The sequence below is a fragment of the Pseudorasbora parva genome, chromosome 2 (genome assembly GCF_024679245.1).
Source record: "Pseudorasbora parva isolate DD20220531a chromosome 2, ASM2467924v1, whole genome shotgun sequence".
Lineage (NCBI taxonomy): Eukaryota > Metazoa > Chordata > Actinopteri > Cypriniformes > Gobionidae > Pseudorasbora > Pseudorasbora parva.
The window spans coordinates 4299893-4322010 of NC_090173.1; the positions used below are offsets into that span (position 1 = coordinate 4299893).

The window sequence follows — 22118 nt, forward strand, 5'->3', positions numbered from 1 at the left end:
AAATTTTATGTCTCGACAATTCTCTAAAGTTATGCAACAACTAAAAGTAAAACACAACGTCTCGAGTGCTTATCACCCGCAGAGTCAGGGATGTCTGGAACGATTCCATCAGACTTCCATGAACTTGATCATGACTGGGAGGAAGGACTCCCTTGGATGTTGCTAGCTGTTCGTGAGGTGGTACAGGAAAGCATCGGTTTCAGTCCAAATGAGTTGGTGTTCGGACACACTGTCAGAGGTCCCATTACTGTTTTGGCGGATGAGTGGACATCATCTCATCCTCCTGAGAACGTTCTGGATTATGTTAGTAGTTTTCGTTATCGACTGTATGAAGCCCGTGCTATTGCTTTAAGAAAGTTGGATAAGTCTCAAGAAAGGATGCAGAAGTTGTTTGATCGTAAAGTCAAATCTAGAATTTTTCAAGTAGGAGATCAAGTTTTGGCTCTGTTACCTGTCTTGACTAGCCCCTTTCAGGCTAGGTTTTCTGGACCGTATACGATTATCAAGTGTTATCCAAATAATAATTGTGTTAAATACGCCTGCTCGTCGCAAGAAAATACAGGTTTGTCACGTTAATCTGCTGAAACCATATGTGACTCCTGTACCTTCATTGTCCCTTGATGTCTTGACCGCTACTGATCCTGTATGTTTGAGTATTTCAGAAACTCCTGTAGAGATGACTGACAATCTGGAAGAGAATGGTCCTTTTCGAAGTGCAGTGGAAGGCCGTCTAAAAAACTCTGAGGTTTTGCTGACTTGGGTTATCATTTACCTCATTTATGTGACCCTAGAACATTGTCAGATTGCCTTTGATAATGCTAAATCTTTGTTGGCAACTGCTCCTGTGTTGGTTGCGCCAAATTTTGAGAAACCCTTCCTACTTGCAGTTGATGCTAGTGCCTATGGTGCTGGGGCTGTCCTTTTACAAGAGGATTCTCAAGGAATTGAACATCCAGTCAGTTACTTTTCAAAGAAATTCAATCGTCATCAGCAAGTGTATTCTACAGTGGAAAAAGAAGCTTTAGCCTTGGTTTTAGCTGTTCAGCATTTTGAAGTTTATCTGAGTTCTGTTTGTGGTCCTGTTATGGTATACACTGACCATAATCCATTGACTTTCTTGGAACGAATGCGAGGAAAGAATCAAAGGATAATGAGATGGAGTCTTATTCTCCAACCATTCCACTTACAAATTAGACACATACGTGGTAAGGATAACATAATCGCAGATGCTCTCTCGCGGGTATAGAATTGTCCCAGCATAGAGCTGGGTATCTTGTTTTTGTTTTCCCTCTTCCCTATTTTGTTTTTGTTCTCAACAGTCTCACATGCCTAAGTTACCTAAACTAACACGAGTCAGTACATTGCATCGGATTCTGAGGTAAAACTTTTGTCGTCTTAATGTCATGTAAGCTTAAGAATTGTTGCCACGAAGAAGAAAAAACACTAGAATTATGCTAATTAAAATGATTATTAATGAAAATATATGAACTTATCTTAAAACATCTGCAAGCAGTGGCTTTGCCTTTTGCATTGTCCTTTCAAAATGACAGTTTGGGTGCGAATTTGAACAAATTAAGGTGGAAAGCATGTGAAACAACCAAGCGCTGGGTAGAATCAACCAAGCATTGCGACCCAGCAGGTTTAACCCAATGACTGGAAATTTGAAACTACCCAATGGTGTTTAAAATGTGATCAAATAACCCAGCATTATAAAGAGGACAGTGAGAACACGAGTGATCCAGAACCTCAGAATGAAACACACAGAAGATCCTGAAGAACAAAGAGGTTGGTGTTTATTCTTCATTCATTCATGATGCTGGAGAACATTCATGATATGAAGATTCAACACTTCAGTATATTTAGATAAATATAAATGGGATTTTTGTTGTTTTACCTAACCACCAAGCTGTATCAAGTAAATTAAGTTTCCAAAATGGTAAACAGGGTATATAAGCATAACTCAAGCAAATACTGATGTTACAGATCAAGCGTCATTTCTCGTAAATGATAACAGTCATCCACAGTAGCTTATTCTTCTTACTGTAACTTTGGTAAGAGGGTTTCTGCAGACACTGTAAACTTAAACAGGATTGAAGTGAGAATCACTTAAGCTTGTGTGCCAGTGTCCCACATTTACAAGTGTATGAATGGAAGTCAATGCAACGGTTTGAAATTCAGACACTGAGGCCAGGGATACTTGACGTATCTTCAGCAGGATTCTTTGAGGATTGTTTGTGATGCCCCAGTCATCAATTCAACTAAATAATAATAATAATAATAATAATGCGTTCGATTTATATAGCGCTTTTCAAGCCACTCAAAGCGCTTTACATTTGGAAAGGGGAATCTCCTCAACCACCACCAATGTGCAGCACCCACCTGGATGATGCAGCCATATTGCACGAGAACGCTCACCACACACCAGCTGATTGGTGGAGAGGAGACCGAGTGATGAAGCCAATCAGGATATGGGGATTATTAGGAGGCCATGAAGGACAGAGGCCAATGTGGAAATTTGGCCAGGATGCCGGGGTTACACCCCTACTCTATTTCCGAAAGACATCCTGGAATTTGTAATGACCACAGAGAGTCAGGACCTCGGTTTAACGTCTCATCCAAAAGAAGTCTCATTGTAGTTTATATACACTTTCCATGGTCAGTGTTTGGAGATGGAGACAAAGCTTGTTAAAGGCACTATGCAAATGAAGCATTGAAGTGTAATTACCTGCCCCAGACTCTAGAGTTTCACAAGTCCTAATCCAATCTGCATAACTATTGAAAGAATGGGATGGGCTACACAAGCTATTAAAGACAATAGGTGAGAGTCTCTGTAATCCAGCTCATTTGACTTAAAATGACAAGAACAGAAACCTCATGCTAGAGACATTTCTCAACAGAATCATTCACATTAATGGATGTGTCCAGGATATCACCAGACAATGGATGTGCTTGTTTTTCTATGAGCTGCACTATACAGGAATTTGGCTCTTTGCTTGGTTTTGTCCTGAATTTCCAAAGCAACTGACCTCCATCTGTCATGCTGTTTAAAGCATTATTTTGAAATAATGTTTTTTATATTGAAGGTTTCCAGTTCACCCATAGAACCAATGTTCTGCATTGTGTTAAAACATAACTTAAAGGAACAAATCATATTAGGGTTGTAACAATTTGTTTAACAACGATTCGATTTGTATCACGATTTGAGGTTGTCGATACGATTTAAGGACGATATTGGTTCATTTAGAACGATATGATCCGAAACAATTCAGTGACTTGAAATCAATTCAGTAACTTTTTAGCCAAACATTTAAATTAGTGTGACTGTTTTATTTCAACCGAATTGAATCATTGTTAAAAAACGAATCGTTACACCCCTAAATCATATGCTTGCAAAGCTTTGCCATCTTCAGCTATAATAACCGAGTAATTTAGACTTTTTTCCATCAATGCATTACTGACTTTTATCCCTCCCCACCCCCCAAAAAAAGGCCTGCAGTAACCTCCTGGGATCATATGAATGCAACAGCATACCAACTCTCATGACTGTCCACCAGTGCACTACAAAAAATATATATATTCAATCGTTATATAAATAAATATAAGTATTTCAAAACAAAGAAGATTATCATAAAACACTGGTGATTCTCTAGAACGGTGGTTCCCAACCACATTCCTGGAGGCCCACCAACGGTGCACATTTTGCATATTTCCTTTGTCTGACACACCCAGATCAGGTTTTGGAGTCACTATAATGAGCTGATAACCTGAATCAGGTGTGTTTGATTGAGAAGATATGCAAAATGTGCACAGTTGGTGCACTTCTAGGAATGCAAATGGGAACCAGTGCTCTAGAAGGTAGCAATGAGATTTGATGAGTCTTGACAAGTAGTTCAGTGGTAGTGCGAAGTTTGCTCCAGGTGTTTGCCGGGAGGGTGACGGAGGTAACTGGGGTGGGGGTGAGAACGGCTGTTTGGACTTGTAGGCTGTGATGGAAGGAGAAGGAGATTTATGTTTGAAACACAGAGAGAGAAGAGAAGTTACTTGGACACCAGAGGATTCATGAGAGATGAAGAATGGACGTGAATACTGGATGTTTGGAGGATACAACAAACGGATCGAATTGGAGAGACAATAGAAGAAGGAGAGTGAAGCTAATCTGCCCAGATCCTCAGATTCAATGAAGTCTGCTGGTACCCGTGTTTTCTTGCTGGAGGTAGCAAGAGAGGAGGAAGGAGTCCCCGGTTCATGGCCTCAATCTCCTCTGTGTCTGTCCCATGCCTAAACCTGCACAATTACCCAGGACTCGGAGCCCGGGCTGGAAATGTACCAATGGCCTTATATCACTGTGAGTGTGTGGAGTGTGTGGGTGATTTCTTTTGAGTGTGTGCACCAGGAACAGTGCAGTGCAGTGCTTTTGCTAATGTTTGTCAGTGATCGTGTTCTAGGCCGAGGAAAGAGCCCTGCCTGAGAAGAGCCGAGTGCTGGTGTTGGACAGCCCTTCAACACATGTCCATGACTGGGGGACTGTTCTACCTTCCTTATTGTCTGGTGGTGGCGCTGTGGCCATGGAAGTAAGAGCTGGCTTTGATTACTGTGCCTGGTGTTAAGGAAGCAAGCGTTTGTATTTACTTACTGTCGCTGGGGAATTCTCTGGTTACCCTCACGTATAACCATTCTATTGTTGAGTGTTTCCAGAACTGGCAGTTCATGCTCTGATGCCCTGCTCAGCTGTTTGAGGAGATGGAGATTGGATGTACTTGCCTCCCTTCACCAGTAAGCCGAACGTCCCTGTGTTCTTCCCTGCCCCTGTATGTCAAAGAGCTAAAGCTCTGTACCGTCACCTGATTGCTCTTCTGAATAGTGAAAAGCAAAAAGGCCTGTATACCCACCTGTACGCCCAGAAGCTAAAGCCCTGTGTACTCTCCTGTATACTTACCTGTACGCCCAAAAACCAAAGGCCTGTGTACTCACCTGTATACCCACCTGTAAGCCCAGAAGCTAAAGCCCTGAGTACTCCCCTGTATTCTTACCTTTACGCCTAAAAGCCAAAGGCCTGCGTACTCTCCTGTATACCCACCTGTATGCCCAAAAGCTAGAGCCCTGTGTACCTCTCTGTATGCCCTTTGGTGAGACGAAGAGACTAAGTTCAGAGCATCCACCTGTGAGTTGAAAAGACCAAGTTCCGAGTACCTACCTGTGAGTTGAAGAGACCAAGGTCTTAGTATTTACCTGTACGGCCAGAAGTTGACGCCGGTGTTCCGAGCCGCTCACTACACCCTCCAGCTGTAGAAGTTTTTATTAGTTATGTTAAGTTATTATTTATATATATTATTTTTATTATCCCCCTCGTCTTTATATTTAGTAAAGTGTCATTTATTTCTGAGATCAAAGCTGAATATAGGTTTGAGACTGCGTTTGCGGGTTCCTGAATTAAAATGGGAAAAGGGGGGAAAAAAGACGAAAAAAAAGACATGACATTGTGTCCAGATTGACCACGGTTTCCACTTTCCGTCATAATAAGATTAAGTAGGCCTAGGCTAAATATTAATTAATATTTAAAAAATAAATAAATAAAATGTGAAAGTAAAACAAGTAAATTAATGATCAACTAGCTAAATTAATAAGAGGCACTGGATATATACAACACAAACTGGAGGTACAACAGTGTACTTAATTTCTGCTATTTGATAGCTGACTACATAATTAAAGATCCCCCTCTTTTCGTTTTCTTCCTAAATGTGCGGTAACCTCACGAGGGGCGAGCAGAATTTCTGACACGCCAGAAATTCATCCGACCATCCTATTTCCAATCGTGAGAGGTTTGGCGCCTCTCGTTTCCCCCTGTACACTGCAAGAACACCTCATGACCAACAACGCACAATAAACCTGAAAATCGTCCCGACACAAAAAAAGAGTCGCACGAGTCAGAATTCGGCTTGAAATAGGACGAAAAATCGCACAGTGTATGCCCAGCTTAAGGGGTTCAGTAGTCAATCCCTCCGTGTGAGGAAGATTTGTGTACACAACACAAACACAACACACAACCAAGTGAAAACACTAAATCCAGAGTGTGACCCTTCTGATGTGATGTGATCAAGTAGAGCAAAATACTTTTTAGGCAATGACCGAATTGCCTCGATGACATCAAGTATCAAAAACTACCAAAATGGTACCAAATTTCGATAACTAAGGGGTTCAGTAGTCAAAGTAGTCAATCCCTCCGTATGAGGAAGATTTGTGTACAGTCTGTGGTGTGAAAGCAACTGATGACTTAACATCTCATAATGAGACTCTCGTAATAACGGCTCCATGTCCCGTAATAATGAGACGCTTTCTTGTTATGATGAGAAACTTTCCAAGCAGTCAAAAAATTGTCACAAACTAACTTTGTTGCTCAGCACATAAAGATGAATTACATATTTGAGACTAGTGATGGGGTTTCTCCACTGCATGGATCTTCATGTGTTTCTCCAGATGACTTTTAAAAGAGCACCTTTGTAAAAAACTCCCACCTCCCATTTATTTCAGATTGGTCAGATGCAGCTGGAAAATTTGTCTTAAGATGTTTTTTTGAAAATGGCTACAGACTCAGCTGCTCAAATTGAGATCGGCAGGTCGATCCACCAGATGGGAATGGTCCAGGAAAATGTCAGTGAGAGTGATTTATATAATGCAGTTAGCAGTATCGGTTTTAGTATATTTTAACATTGTAAAGTATCTAACAAGTCTGATCAGTCAAATATGTGAAAAGAGTAGAAATAAAATGTGAGCTCAACACGTGAGATGATTCCTGATTCCATGACCTGGCACCTGCTCACAGGGCCAAAACCACTGGTAAATGGTTTACTGACCATGGTATTACTGTGCTCAATTGGCCTGCCAACTCTCCTGACCTGAACCCCTTAGAGAATCTGTGGGATATTGTGAAGAGAAAGTTGAGACGCGCAAGACCCAACACTCTGGATGAGCTTAAGGCCGCTATCGAAGCATCCTGGGCCTCCAGAACACCTCAGCAGTGCCACAGGCTGATCGCCTCCATGCCACGCCGCACTGAAGCGGTCATTTCTGCAAAAGGATTCCCCACCAAGTGTTGAGTGCATAACTGAACATAATTATTTGAAGATTGACTTTTTTTGTATTAAAAACACTTTTCTTTTATTGGTCGGATGAAATATGCTAATTTTTTGAGATAGAAATTTTGGGTTTTCATGAGCTGTATGCCAAAATCATCAGTATTAAAACAATAAAAGACCTGAAATATTTCAGTTGGTGTGCAATGAATCTTAAATATATGAAAGTTAAATTTGTATCATTACATTATGAAAAATAATGAACTTTATCACAATATGCAATTTTTTTAAAAGGACCTGTACATATATTTTATATAACCATTTGACTACATTTAGCTGTATATTTGATCAAATAAATGCAGCCTTGGTGAGCAGAAGAGACTTATAAAAAAAAAAATGTTTTTAAAACCAAAAGTTTCCAAACTTTTGACTGATATTGTGTGCATATATACAGCTCTGGAAAAAATTAAGAGACCACTCAATGTTAAGTGGTCTCTTATTTTTTTTCATATATATATATATACTCTATATATATATATATATACTCTATATATATATATATATATATATATATATATATATATATATATATATATATATATAATGTATATATGTGTGTGTGTTGTATATTGATTGTATTGTAGGCTATATTGTAACGTTTATGTTTAGGCCCTTTGTGAGAATCCAGAGTGTTGTCTAATCTGGGCTAGAAAATTGGGCTAGTTTTCATTCCATTTGGGCGGGTTTTGAGTTGTTATTGGGCTATAAATATTTCTGGGACCTGGCAACCCTGGGTCTATCTCACATTTAGTGCAGCAGCAGTGAGCATGAGAGGAGTGTGTGTGCTTTTTTATGCGTGATTGTTTCGATGGAATTTGAGAGAAAACTGTTACTGAATGTCAAGTCAAAATTTGAGATGTGATGAGAATTGATGGGAATCTCTGCTGCATATATTAATATTTACATTTATTTGTCTTTTGGCATGTAGGGGAGAGTGGGGTAATGTGAGAAACACCCTGTATCTGGTCAACAAAACACATTTGTGGTCATATGACCATTATGTTTTCAAGCCCCTCCAATTTCCCCTTGGCCATGAAGGAGAGGACCTCATGGTGTTGTGGTCAGGCTTCTCAGGTTTTTTTCACAAAAAAATATTTTTTTTGCATGTAAAACTAAATTTTCTTGCTGTCACCTTAATCAACCGCCAAAGAAAATAGATTCAGGTAGAAAAACTTATATCATACATGTTGATGAACTACCAACATATAAAAGCACGTAAATGGTAAATGGACTGCATTTATATAGCGCTTTTAACAGACCCTATGGCCATCCAAAGCGCTTTACATCTTGCCTCACATTCACCCATTCATACACCGACAGCGGTGTCAGCCATGTAAGGCGCCATCCAGCTCGTCGGGAGCAGCTGGGGTTAGGTGTCTTGCTCATGGACACCTCGACACTTGGTCAGGTGGAACCGGGGATTGAACCACCAACCTTTCGGATTGTAGACAACCTACATGAACCACTGAGCCACTGCCACCCGTGGTGTTGTGGTCATGTGATGTGATGATGCTAGTGGGGCATCAACAACGCCCCCTTAAGTGGAGCCTGAAAACTTTGTCTATATATCAAACACGCTTGCACATAGATGTATGAAACTCGTTACACATATAAGCCCCGTTTCCACCGCAGGAACTTTACCCAGGAGCTTTGGGGTGGTACTCGGTGTGTTTTGACCACAGGAACCAGGGTCTAAATGAAGTTCCGGGTAAATATTTCCCCCTCCAAACGGCCCTGCTCGCGAGGTAGTACTTTTTCAAAGTTCAGGAACGAGGGCGGGACCTGGGCGCTGAACATGCTGATTGGTTTAACGTTTTTTTTCAACCGGCATTTTTAAAAGTCTTTTGCGAGGTTCGGTCTACGTTCAGTAAATATCAGTCTTGCTCTTGTCTCAGCCATCCCACGTGCAATGTCTGTAATAGCTGATACTAATATACATTGTCATTTTAAATCTAGCTTTATAAGCTTTCTGAATATGCCAGTGCTCTTTTCTGTCGTTGTTAATTACCTCTTTAGTAAACCTATACATAACCAGCAAAAGCAGCACAGCTTGAATCTCTTCCATACTCGTTATAAATTTTTTTTACAGTCTATTTTTCACCATGTAAACGACCTGACCGATTACTATAAGTGTGCGTCCTTACATGACGTGACAGCACGCGCCGCGCTCATGTTGACAAGAGTGGAAAGCTCATTTTTCTGAGGGGTAATTTTTTTATTTCGTAAGTTATGTAGATAATGTTGGAATAATGACACAGCGTATATTGCCCCAGGAAGTTTTTCACTGTCTATCTGATAACTGCGCCTGACAGAAGAATCTTTTTTTTTTCTGAGATGATTATTAAACTTTACAACAGATAAATAGCTTATATAATACTGTATTAGTCCTGGTGGCCGTTAAGAGTTGCTATGGCTACAGTTAACACATTCTAGCTGCTGGAGAAAACAGCATTGACATTTTTGATGCGGCAGACAAACTGTGACAAAATGATTGCAATTGAAAGTCATCACATGTAAACACCAGATCGGTTTAGATGTCTCAAGTAAACAGTCCACTAAATCTTTCAATCGGAATGACAAAAAAAGTGTGCTTGTAAACGTGGATAGTATCATGCAAAAATGATTACTGTCCGTCACTGACTTGGAGTGCCAAACTTAGCATGAAGTCAAGGCATTGAGGATACTAAATTGTGAGCAGATTTTTGATATCTCGAACGGTTTGGCCGTGGCGAGGAAACAAATTTATGGCAAGAAAAGGGAAACAGGAAGTGTGTTATAAATTCTGCGTACATTGACTGATTTGGATGAAACTTAAGTGGTGTGTTCGTTGTAGAAGGCCGATCACATGGATGTGACTATTGTGCATCAAAGTTATAGCGCCACCAGCTGGCAGCAGGAAGTGTGTTACTTTCAAAATGCTTTCAAATGCTTGACACATGCAACGAACCACACGTGCCGACACAGACATATTTCGCAAAATGAAGCAATGGGAAAGAAGCATACTGTGTGGGACTATTTCTACAGAAAGGGTGACGAAGTTACGTGCAAAATAAGCTACGTGGTATTACAATACAGCAGTAGTACACGCTCCTGACTGGTGGAGAAAAGCAAATGAAAGTCGCTTCCCGAGGCTGGCCACTTTAGCGAGGCGTCTCTGTATTCCCCGGGCATCAGTGCCATCTGAAGCCTTATTTAATGCTTGATATTTCAACATAATGAAAGGGACAGTATATCGTACATACATTTTCAATGGAGAAACAGAAAGCTCTCGGACTAAATATATAATATCTTAAATTGTGTTCTGAAGATGAACAGAGGTCTTACAGGTGTGGAATGACATTAGGGTGAGTCATTAATGAGATCAAGGCTGCGGGGCAGGGCTGCTGTAATGTTACTGTGGACCGGTTTTTCAAAGCGCTTCATCACCACTGGAGATCCACTGGTCTGTAGTCATTGAGGCTGGTGATGTGGGGCTTTTTGGGCAGTGGGACTATGGTGGAGGACTTCAGGCAGGGTGGAACAGAGGACTGTGCCAGGGATTGGTTGAAAATCCTTGTGAAGACTCCAGCCAGTTGGTCTGCACACTCCCTCAGCACACATCCTGGGACCCCATCCGGACCAGCCAGCTTCCTCAGATTTACAGCCCGCAGGGTGCACCTCACCTCCTCTGTCAGTGTAAAGTCACCTTCAGCTACACCTGCTGGCTGTTGTTACTGTCCAGGTGTTCCTGAATCCTCCTCATGTAGCGTGGTTTAGCCTCTCTGATGCCTCTCTTCAGGTTGGCTCGGGCTGTGCTGTAGAGATCATGGTTGCCGGACCTGAAGGCGGTGTTCCTCTCCCTCAGTAGCTGCTGGACCTCCTGGCTTCTGGTTGAGGTAGACCCGAATGCACGTGTCCACTGTGACAATGTCTATGCAGTTCTTGATGTAGCACCCCATATGAAAAAACCTATATGGTTCATATATAGCGACCATATATGTTCCTTACTTAAATCAATCATATATTTCTTATATGTTTAATGTAAGTCCCATATATGTCATACACAAAATCAGACTGTTTATGGCCCATTTCATACTAAAAAGCACACAGAAAACTTTTGGGTCATGTATGAATCCTGCAAAAATCTTATATGAGTTTTACATGTAAACAGTATGCAATGCTATATGGTTTTAGTAGAAAATACATGATATTCATATACAAATCATATAAAGTTCTTATACTGAATCATATGCTAGTCACATTAAACTCATATAGGATTTATTTATATTTTGTGTCATTTGTTTATATGCATTTTATACAGATTTCATATTTTTTTAATAGGGAAATGGTGTGTTAGCTCTTCAAGTTTATATAATATACATATAAACTACATATAATAATCATACATGATTTCAGTCAATATTACAACATCTCTGCATATACTAACCATATATGATTTCAATCAATGACATACACAAATTTGTGTGGGAAACACTTTTATTTCAACACAAAATGAAATAATCAAATTATACTCCACATGAGTAATTTACAATTCCAACTTGACAGCAAACTGAACTCTGCTGAGGAAAAAAACAAAACCCAAAAAAACAACAACACAATACACTGAACACAGTGTCATGGCCATCAATCAAAGATAATGAACGGATTAGTTCACCCCAAAATAAAAATTGACTGATAATTTACTCCCATCTCATCCAAGATGTTCATGTCTTTATTTCTTCAGTGGAAAAGAAATTAAGTTTTTTGAAGAAAACATTCCAGGATTGTTCATCATATAATGCTTTTCAGTTACAACCAAAATGTTAAAGGTCCAGATCAACGCCGTTTCAAAGGGCTTCATAGCCTCTGCGTGATCCCAGATGAGGAATAGGGTCTTATCTAGTCAAACGATCAGTCATTTAAAAAAATGATTATACTTTTCAACCTTAATTGTTCAACTTGCTCAGCTCTGCGAGGTGCCAAGGATGAGTTAATCACGTGTAAATGGTCACATAGACGTAGGCAGAAGTCCCGCCCTCGTGTTTACAAAGCGCTCATGTGAAGACTAATAAACGCCCTTTAGCAAAAACACTCAATTTTCAACTTCAAAATCCTCCAGTATCGTTGTTTTATCTTTTTTTTATTGGCTAGAGGGCATTTGTATTACTCTTCACATGAGTGCTTTGTAAACACGAAGGTGGAACTGCATTGATTTGGACCTTCAGTATTTTGGTTGCAACTAAAAACCATTATATGATGAACAATCCTGGAATATTTTCTTCAAAAAACTGAATTTCTCTTCGACTGAAGAAAGAAAGACATGAACATCTTGGATGACATGGGGGTGAGTAAATTATCAGGACATGTTAAAAAAAATCTTTTAATAAAGGCCTTCTGAAGAGAAGCTATGCATTTTTTATTAGAAAAATATCCATATTTTTGACTTTAGACTAAAATATCTATCTTCCGGCAGTCAACCGTGCGTGTCTACTTACGGCTAAAGAGTGACCTCTGACCTGAAGCATGATGTACTGATGAATGCGGTTATGCAGAGAATAGAGGAAAACAAAACACTGGTCACGAATTTGAATTTAAAGAGGATTCGATAAAAGAGAAGAGCTTGATTTTGTTGCCCAGAGAGACATTGAAGCTTACGCTACTCCTACATCGCATCACTCAGGTCACTCTCTGGACGCAAGTCGTCTGCCTTGAGCTGGTTATTTTAGTCAATAAGGTTATAAATATGGATATCTATAGCAGTATCTATATCAATTACTATATTAACTTATTTCACATAGTAATTATAGTACACATATTAAAGCTTTATTTGTTGTGTTCTGAAAATAAATGAACGTCTTATGGGTTTGGAACGACATGAGGGTCATTTTAACAACATACATTTTTGGGTGAACTAAACGTTAAAAATTGACAAAGTTTAATAAATACTGTAATAATGTATTGCTCATTGTTAGTTCATGTTAGTTAATACACTACATTAAAGTCTCATTTGTTAACATTAGTTGCAGTGCATGGGATGGAACAGTCTGCGGCTGAACCTGTTCTTCTTGCGTGGTCTTCTAATGTTTTCATGAAGATCTTTCTGTGGAAGAAAAAGAAAATCTTCTTGACCACCCCATTTACATACAGGAATATTAGAAACACATTTCATTATAATGTTTTTTTCAGTATAACAATATATTCTTATACAGTTACTTACTTTCTATTACAAAATTGTAATATTGTACATCATTTAGATATGTTGCAGTTACATGAATGCAAATTATAGAAGTTTATATTTTAGCTATATTTTAACTACATTAGGGCAATTTGCAAACTCAAGTTCACTAAAACATTAACTCTTTTAAAGTGAATTGGCACAAAATAGACTATTAATGATGACAAAAGGAACCTACCGGTAAACAAATCACATTACATTTATTCTAACTTTTGCTGTGTCACACAATCATTGGATAACGTTATCTATGCAAACCATGAGCTTTAAGGTTTGACTTAGTTACCAAATGGCATAGTTAAACAACTAGAATAGTTGTTTTTTACATTTGATCATTTAGTAGACACTTTTATTCAAAGGGACTAACAAATGAGGAGACCAATCATATAGTTTAATAGCTTTAATACAAATATAAGCATTTTTCACTTGTTTTTGCACATTAAATAGCCTACTTGTAATTTATTTTTTGCACGTGCGCGCAGCATAATTAGGCTTAAAGTTACCTGTTACCTAACACTAAGGCTGTGGCACCGACATGATAACAGAAACAAACAATTTACAAATCTTTTAGCAAATCTTGCCATTAAATAAGTTAACATTTGCATTGAGAACGACATGACAAACACAAATCTTACCTGGAGCTTGACACTTCGCGGTCCCGCTGGGAGGCAATCATATCACGCAGACAAATGAACCCGCGATTGATTTCCGCCTGGCCGCGGCGCGTTGACGCATGCGCAGTTTGCGATGACAGAACTAAGGCTATTTTTGTTACAGAAATCTTCATCGTCTAAGCCTAACGCTTAGAGTCAGTGTTTAATTATTATTTTTTAAATATTGCTGATATTGCTGTTAACAAATAGTTTGTATGGGTAGAACATTACGAAACAAATATATGGGAATATACTGCAATTATATGCAAAATAGCCTATATTAAAGGAAATATAAAGGAATAAAGGAAACTAAAGCCTTTTTTAATATAGCTACTGCAATGTATGCATATTGACTATATTTATAAAATATGGCTATATTTTAACACATACAATATTTAGTAATTAAGATATAAATAGTATTACAGGTAATATCCATTAAGTTGTATCCTTTATTGTGTAGCCTTACTGTATATTGAATTTCCCATATTAATGTGAATGCATGTACACACACATAAACACTTTTACAGAATGAGTTACAACAAATTTCTACTTCCTATCATGCTTTACTTCTGATTTAAAGGAGGTTAAATGTTAAAATTAGTTGTTATTTGATGTGTTTTTGCTCAATTTAAAAACCTGTAAAACTGTTTTATTAACAATAATGTCGGTGCACTTGTCAGCAGTTACAGCTCTTTGCTAAATATGTAGGAACATGCCAGTGTGCTTGACTTGTGTTATTGTTAACTGTATGTGTGTGTGTATGTGTGTGTATGTGTGTGTGTGTGTATATATATATATATATATATATATATATATATATATTTTTTTTTTTTTTTTTTTTTTTTTTTTTTCTTTGCATTAGGGTTACCCCTTTTTATTCGTTTTACTTGCTAATTCATTTACTAAAGTAAAATCTCACTGATTTGAAGGGGTTGTATTTAACACAATCCAGCATATATATTTTTTTTACAGTGTAGGACATATATGATTGAAAATACATGAATATTGTACAATTTGTATATGTGGTTTTTGCAGCATATATGATCCTTATAGTTTTCTGTTGGAACATATAAGAATCACACATGTTTTTAGCAAGACTTTTCCATATGGGACAATACACTGTCTGTGAACATTACCAGGTCCGGATGTTAAAAGACCTCCTAGTTGGTCTTATCAAAGCAAACCTGCAGCTGTTGGGAGGCCCCCTCTTGCCATGTGGTAACAATCTTAGTAATGGTTGGGGCAGTTTTCTTGAGAGGGACATACTGTATGCAGAAATTAGCAAAGACAGATGGTCAGACTGGCCCAGGGTTGGAAGTGGCCTGGACCTGTAGCCCAGTTTGATGTTTGAGTAGACCTTGTCCAGAATGTTGTCCCCTGTAAATGGGCCTGCATTTAACAGTCAGATATTCCACATCTGTTTAACAGTGACTCTCTATCATCACTGTGTTGGTACAACAGCTGTTGTTCATGTACACACAGAGTCCCCCCTCCTCTGCTCTTACCGGAGATCACTGTTCAGTCGTGTCGCTGTGTGGTGTAGCCTGCTAATTTGATAGCAGAGTTTGGGGTGGTTTGTTGAAGCCAGGTCTCTGTGATGACCAGAATGCATGCATCCCTGATGTAATTGTTCGCCGTAGTCTGTAGCCTCAATTCATCCATCTTGTTTTGCGAGGGATCTGGCATACGAGAGAAATATGCTTGAGAGCAGTGGTTTCAGTGGCTGCCTCCGTAGCCTGGTTGGCACACCAGCCCTGTAGCCTCGCTTTTGCCTGGGACTCCTCGCCTGGACTCCTCGCTACTTCCAATGGGATTTTGTGCAAGTGGAGAAACTTGCTTGTTACACTCTCGCCATGCCATATTCCGATCTTAAGGAGATCATGTCAACTGTAGATGTTATTCACCCGACAGAATGTGCACGAAAAAAAGACAAGACGTACAAAAACATCCAAACATGCCACTGAATGGTAAAACACTGAGCTGCTGCAACTGTGTGCAACACCATCTTGAAAGCACAGTGTTTGTTTCCCGTGGTCTAAGAGTCATTCAGGTGTTTTTTTGGCTTCCATCTGGCCACTCTACCATGCAGGCCTAGTTGGTGGCCAGAGATGGTTGTTCTTCTGGAAGGTTCTCCTCTCTCCACAGAGAAATGCTAGAGCTCTATCAGAATGACCATCTGTTCTTGGTCATCTCCCTGACTAAGGCCTTTCTGCACCAATTTCTCAGTTTGTTCGGGCAGCCAGCTTTAGGAATATTTTTGTGAATAATTGCTGAAACATAAACATTAGTGTCAAAGACAAAACAAGTGCTGTGGTATTTATAAAACTCTTTAATATTAAAACTCACAGTAATATATAATAATACATAATATCAACCTTTTTTACATTTCACTCACTCCCTCTCCCCCTCTCTGGGAAGGATGAGCATCTCTGCTGGCATGCTGTCCAGTGTCTTCACTTCATGGTCAATGAGATGTTAGTCTGTGATATAAAAAACAAATAAATAAATACATTTACAAAACATTTACACGTAGACACTCACACGCGCAGACACACACACACGCACGCACGCACACACACACACACACACACACTCTTGCGTGACACCCAAACACACACACCAGAGGTCATCAGTAAGGAATCGGAACACATCAAAACACTGACACAAGCCTCAGTACACGCAGTAAAACGTGTAATATAATATAAAAAAAGCACTTACTTGTCAAGTGTTTTCTCCCCCATTGTTTTTGTTCCTTTCTGTTTCTATTCTCCTATCTTTTCTGTCTTTTTCTTTGTTTGTGGTAGATTTTATGTTGGTCTCAGCATGGAAGAGAAGTGGACAGAGGGTCTCTTGTCTCTCATACAGCTATATTTTATGTTTGAACCTATATGGTGCTGGTGAAGGGACTGTGAATTAGATTATGGTCCCTGCTTTTGTATTACGAGCTCTTCAAGGAGGGTCTGGATGTCTGACCAGAAGATGACCATATTTAGACTTGTTTTATGTGTCACATTCTTTTACCATGTGCTATATGATGTATTCTCCTGTCATTGGTTAAACCTTTTCTACACCCCTTTATATTCTTTCTATATAACTGCCAATTCTGCTTTAATAAAGTGAAACTTTATATTCTCCCTCAGCGCTGGGTCTTTATTCATTCAACTGCCACTTCAGAAACGTGGGATGAGTCACACATAAGGGGCAAAAAAACAACAACAGTCTGCTATCCTTCCTTCTCAATATCACTTCGGCCACCTGAGGATGATTACTCTTTATTAGTGTTCATAATCAGTTAATATTGTGTATCTGTATTATTCTTTTTTTAATCATTTATAATGGTTGTATGCTTGAATACATCAAGTGTGGGGACTGTGGACTACGAGGAGTGGGAGGCTGGGTGCATGTGCATAGGACAGCAGGAGTGTGTGTGTGTGTATGTGTGTGTGTGTGTGTGTGTGTGTGTGTGTGTGTGTGTGTGAGAGAGAGAGAGAGAGAGAGAGAGAGAGAGAGAGAGAGAGAGAGAGAGAGAGAGTGTGTGTGTTTCAGTGCATATGTTGACTGCCATGCATTCCGTTTTAATGGAAACCATCTGTTCTTCTGGATCTATACACACAATCCTTTGTCCAGAGAATCAGAGATTACAGAGTTTAATTCCAAGTTCACATATATTTGACCTTATAGTTATATTTCTGACCATATATATCAATCAATCAATAATTTATTTATATAGCGCCTTACAGCAGCCAAAAGGTGCACAAGGCGCTTTCCAGAACAAACATCAAACAACAACATACAAACAATCAAGAACAAGACTAAAAGTCGAAAGCTTGATTAAAAAAGTGTGTTTTCAGATGTGCTTTGAAAATACTCAGCACTGTGATGTTCGAAGGTGCACAGGGAGTGCATTCCACAACTTTGGTCCTAGAACACTAAATGACCGGCCTCCAAATTTTTTTATACCTGTATGTTGTGGTAACCAGAGAAATTTGATCAAATCAAGTACAAATCACTGCACTGTCTGTCTGATATAATATTTAACGTGTATTTAAAGTCACAATTCACAAAAACTTTGTGTACGTTGTGTACGTTTCCGAGCCTCGGTTTATTTATGTTACTTCGCCCTACATGCTCCGCTTCGGAACAACAGATTCCGATTGGCCAACGCAGTTGCCAGCAAGAAGCTTCTTTCACCAATGAGAACACACACACACACACACACACACACACACACAGAGCTGTTTGCGTTCAGTTGCAGTTCAAGCGCCGAGTCTCCGAGGTGAGTCGAGCAGTTCGCGGTATTTCTCCTCATATTTACACACCATCACACACACTTTATACAGTTTGCTGAAGCGACAGACTCTTCTGTATTGTTCTCATCGGGCACAGCGGTACTTGAGCGTCTTTTTCTGCCGTCTTCCTCCTGAAATAAACATTTAGTGCAGCAGCAGCGAGCATGAGAGGAACATGTTGAGTTCATTCACACCTAAGCGACTGTTGTGTGGTGTTTTTGTATTAATATAATTTTGTGGTAAACGACTGTATTGTCTTTCTGTAGCAGTTTAATAGTCTTTTGTAATTTATCCTGACTGGAATAATGTGTAAGAGCAGCTATCGATTATTTTTGTAATCCATTCATTTTAATCGATCTCAATCTGGTAATAATTACTTTTCTCTTTATTAAAGAGCAATGCTAAATATATAAGAGCAAATAAGACAGGTATCTTAAAATCTACATCTAATTTGTTTTCTTTTTAGAAAATGTTTGTTTTATTGCTGAAATTGCATACATTAATAACTGAAACTAAACAATTTTAATGCATACAACTGATATATTGTATTATATAAAAATCTATTTCAAATTACTTTAAAAAGGTAAGCATAATTCAATCTAAAACTAAACCTACAACCAATAAACCAAAATAATAGTAATATAAATAACAATAATGCCTAAACATCGTTTTTATGTTGTGCAAATTAACTTTCATGTTTCAGCTTCAGCTCAGGCATTACATAGCCTAAGCATACATACTGTCTTCTGGAGGCTTTGTGGCTTTTGTAAGCTAAAAATATTGGACAGGAAGGACACTTGAAATAATAAGAGTAGAGACGCGCGGATCAGCTCTAACGTCACCGAATCCGCTGTTAAAAACAATCTATCCAACCCAACCCGATTGTCATAAATTAAAATCCTCAGTGTTAAGCGCAATGCTATCGTCACATATTAGCCTCACTGAAGTAGGTTGCTTTTTAAAAAAACTTATTTGGCAAAATTACATTTCTTAATTTAAACCAGGGTTGACAATACATCACACAGAGGAGTACCCCCTGGAACATAAGCAAACGCGAGAGTTTGTATTCAATTCAGACATATCACACATAAAGATGTGCATTTTGAGCTAATCATTCATCATTGTAACACAGCTTGTTTTATTAAGTTAGTAGCTATAAAAATTATTAAAGTGTGATATTACTCAAATCAATGAAAGCACGCAGCTTTGAAAGCACAAGCACTGCAAGTCTCTCTCTCACACACACACACAAGTTTCTTGTATCTCTTCAGCTGATGTGCGAACTGCTGCAAATTAAACTTAAATGTTCAGCGTCGCATCCTGAAGCTCAACACACAGTTGTCTTCATTTAAATATATCGAGACTAAATTATATTACCAGTGCTGATGCAACTCTCTCTTGCATTGCGGTCTTTGATTGCGACTAGGGCTGGGATAAACGATTATTTTTTAAACGATTAACTTCTTAATCCGCACCGGATCGTGGGCGGGGAGTCTCTACTTACAATTACTTTTGTTTTATACAAACTGTTCTATCAACTATCACAAACTATGCATCATTTGAAAGCTAAAACACTAGATTCATGTTCTGAACTCGTTTTTACAATAAATACACCAGAGAGGAAAGGGTTAAATTAAATGCTAAAGCAGTGGCTATTTAAACATTAGCATAATGAACAATTCTAGCAATTATTTTTTCGATGCATCGATTAATCTAACGAATAATTTTTCTTGTCCCATCTGATTTTGATTCGATTATCGATTATCTCCCCATTAATTGCCAAATAGCAATTTATACATGTTGATTTAATTATCTGAATGAAAAAATAAATTCATTAACATTGCAATATGTTTATTGCTCTTAAAATTCCAAAGTAAAAGACTATACAAGAGCAATGCATTCAATAAAACCTTGAAAACATAAAGTAAGTATAAGTATAAACCAAAAACAAAGAAACACAATATACGATTTTTCTATGTAGGCAACTCAGCCTTAGGGCTGGATGATATGGCCAAAATTTATATCACGATATATTTCTTAATTTTGGTCGATACGATATAATTTCGATATCGATATGAACTATATAAAAGCTTTAGAAAAACTAACAAGAACTGCAACAAGGGATTTCTGTACCTACAAACTTCTGAAAAATTAATTTGCCAAGTCTATGAAACCTCCTCCTATAAAACTATATAATATTTTAGAAATAAAAACGGTACAAATAAATTAATGTTCACCTTTTATTTGCATTTACCCTTTATACGAACAAGAAATGTGAAATCACCATCAAATAAACATAAGACTCTCACTTCGCAGAAGCAGTTAATTGAGCATTTTCTTTTAAGTTTTAAATTTCAGTGAAGAACGATTCATAGCGCTATATTCTCCTTTTATGCAAAACTATAGACCTTTATCTACTGATGCACAAAAAATAAATAAAAGAAGACTCAATTCAGTGGCCTATTTGTGCTCTGTTTGAGATGAGTGCACGCTGTTTTTTGCAAGGCTTTAAACACGAGCAAATGATACATTATCGTGAAGCCATGTCTGACCGTCTTTCACAAGCTTTGAAAGGTAATTTAAACGAGAATGAATGCATTGGTGTTAATACATGACATTGTGTGCAAATGTGGAAAGTATTAAAACAAATGTGCCACTTGCCTCTTACATAAATAGTCTACATGGATTATTTTTAACGCTTGGCATCGTATTGTTAGACATTAGATTGATGCATCTATGTCGATGTATTGTTACACCCCTAGTCGGCACCTCTCCGGCACATTTTGCAGCACACTGAAACCTGAAGTTTAATATCAGATCTTAAGCCCCATTCGCACGGGACTAGTATTATCTGGGGACCTCTGGTGATTTGTAATAATTGCAGAGAATGTCTGTGATCTTAATCCCGTGCGAATCGGCCATGTCTGTAATTTGTAAAGTAAAAATTCCCTCGCAAATTACCTACCATATTTCACCGAACACGAGGTCCTGTGATAATATTAGTCCCGTGCGAATCGACATCTCTGTGATTTGGTCAGGATTAGGCGGATTGTATATAATTTTTGCAAGCTTTTTTTCTTCCTGTGAGCATTTCTATCTATCTTTCACGAAGAATAAAGTCTGCATTCATAACGTGCACCGTTATAAATTCCCGTGCAGCCGCGCCCACGCGGATTATACTTTCACTTTAGAATGAGTATCAGTTTGGGAGTAATCTGATTGAATGGTGTGTTTAATATTAACATCAATACTGTTCTGAATGAAAAACATAACAGAACAGTATAGTACAATGACAATCTTGTTTAAATAGGCGCTTTTACATTTAGTTATGAAACTGAATCTTCCGCCGTATATTGTCAGCTTTCAGATTCCTGCCGCTGGTCTGAGCTCAGTTCATGGCGTCTGTTCACTAACTGAACGAAATTATATTTATTTATTAGGCTACTGTAAAATAATCAAAACGATATCGATGCCTGTTTATGATTTCATACAGCTATATCTATAACGAAGTCTGGACATCATATCCGGGAGAAGTCAGTAAATTTGAGTAAAATCACAGGCTTTGCTTATCCCGTGCGAATGCGCCACGCAAAACTCAGATGTGGAGGAGTCATTTCTAAATCACAGAGGTCCCTAGATAATACTAATCCCGTGCGAATAGTGCTCTAGATAGCCGAACCACTTCCACGCCACTAAAGAAAGTTAGTATTTCTTCTCTTATCAACTATTTCTTTCTCCTTACTTGTGGAAGCTCGTTCAGTCACATTTGTGTTGCGGTCAGGGAAGCTCTCTTTGTAGCTAAAACGTGCCGCGTTTGATCTATCAGCCTACTACT

General features: G+C 38.5%; 2 protein-coding genes across 2 annotated transcripts in view; both read left to right on the plus strand.

Moving 5' to 3' along the window:
- Positions 1-1735: 1735 nt before the first annotated feature.
- The window catches only part of LOC137090166 (zinc finger protein 91-like), a 128502-nt gene continuing 108119 nt past the window's right edge, over positions 1736-22118 (plus strand). The window contains exon 1 of the mRNA XM_067453966.1: positions 1736-1785. Within this exon, the coding sequence (XP_067310067.1) occupies positions 1752-1785 (34 nt within the window). The 5' untranslated portion in view covers positions 1736-1751. The remainder of the gene's footprint in view (positions 1786-22118) is intronic.
- Positions 18249-22118, plus strand: part of LOC137089289 (zinc finger protein 721-like) — a 50212-nt gene continuing 46342 nt past the window's right edge. The window contains exon 1 of the mRNA XM_067452836.1: positions 18249-18270. The gene's annotated coding sequence lies outside the window, so the exon portion shown is untranslated. The remainder of the gene's footprint in view (positions 18271-22118) is intronic.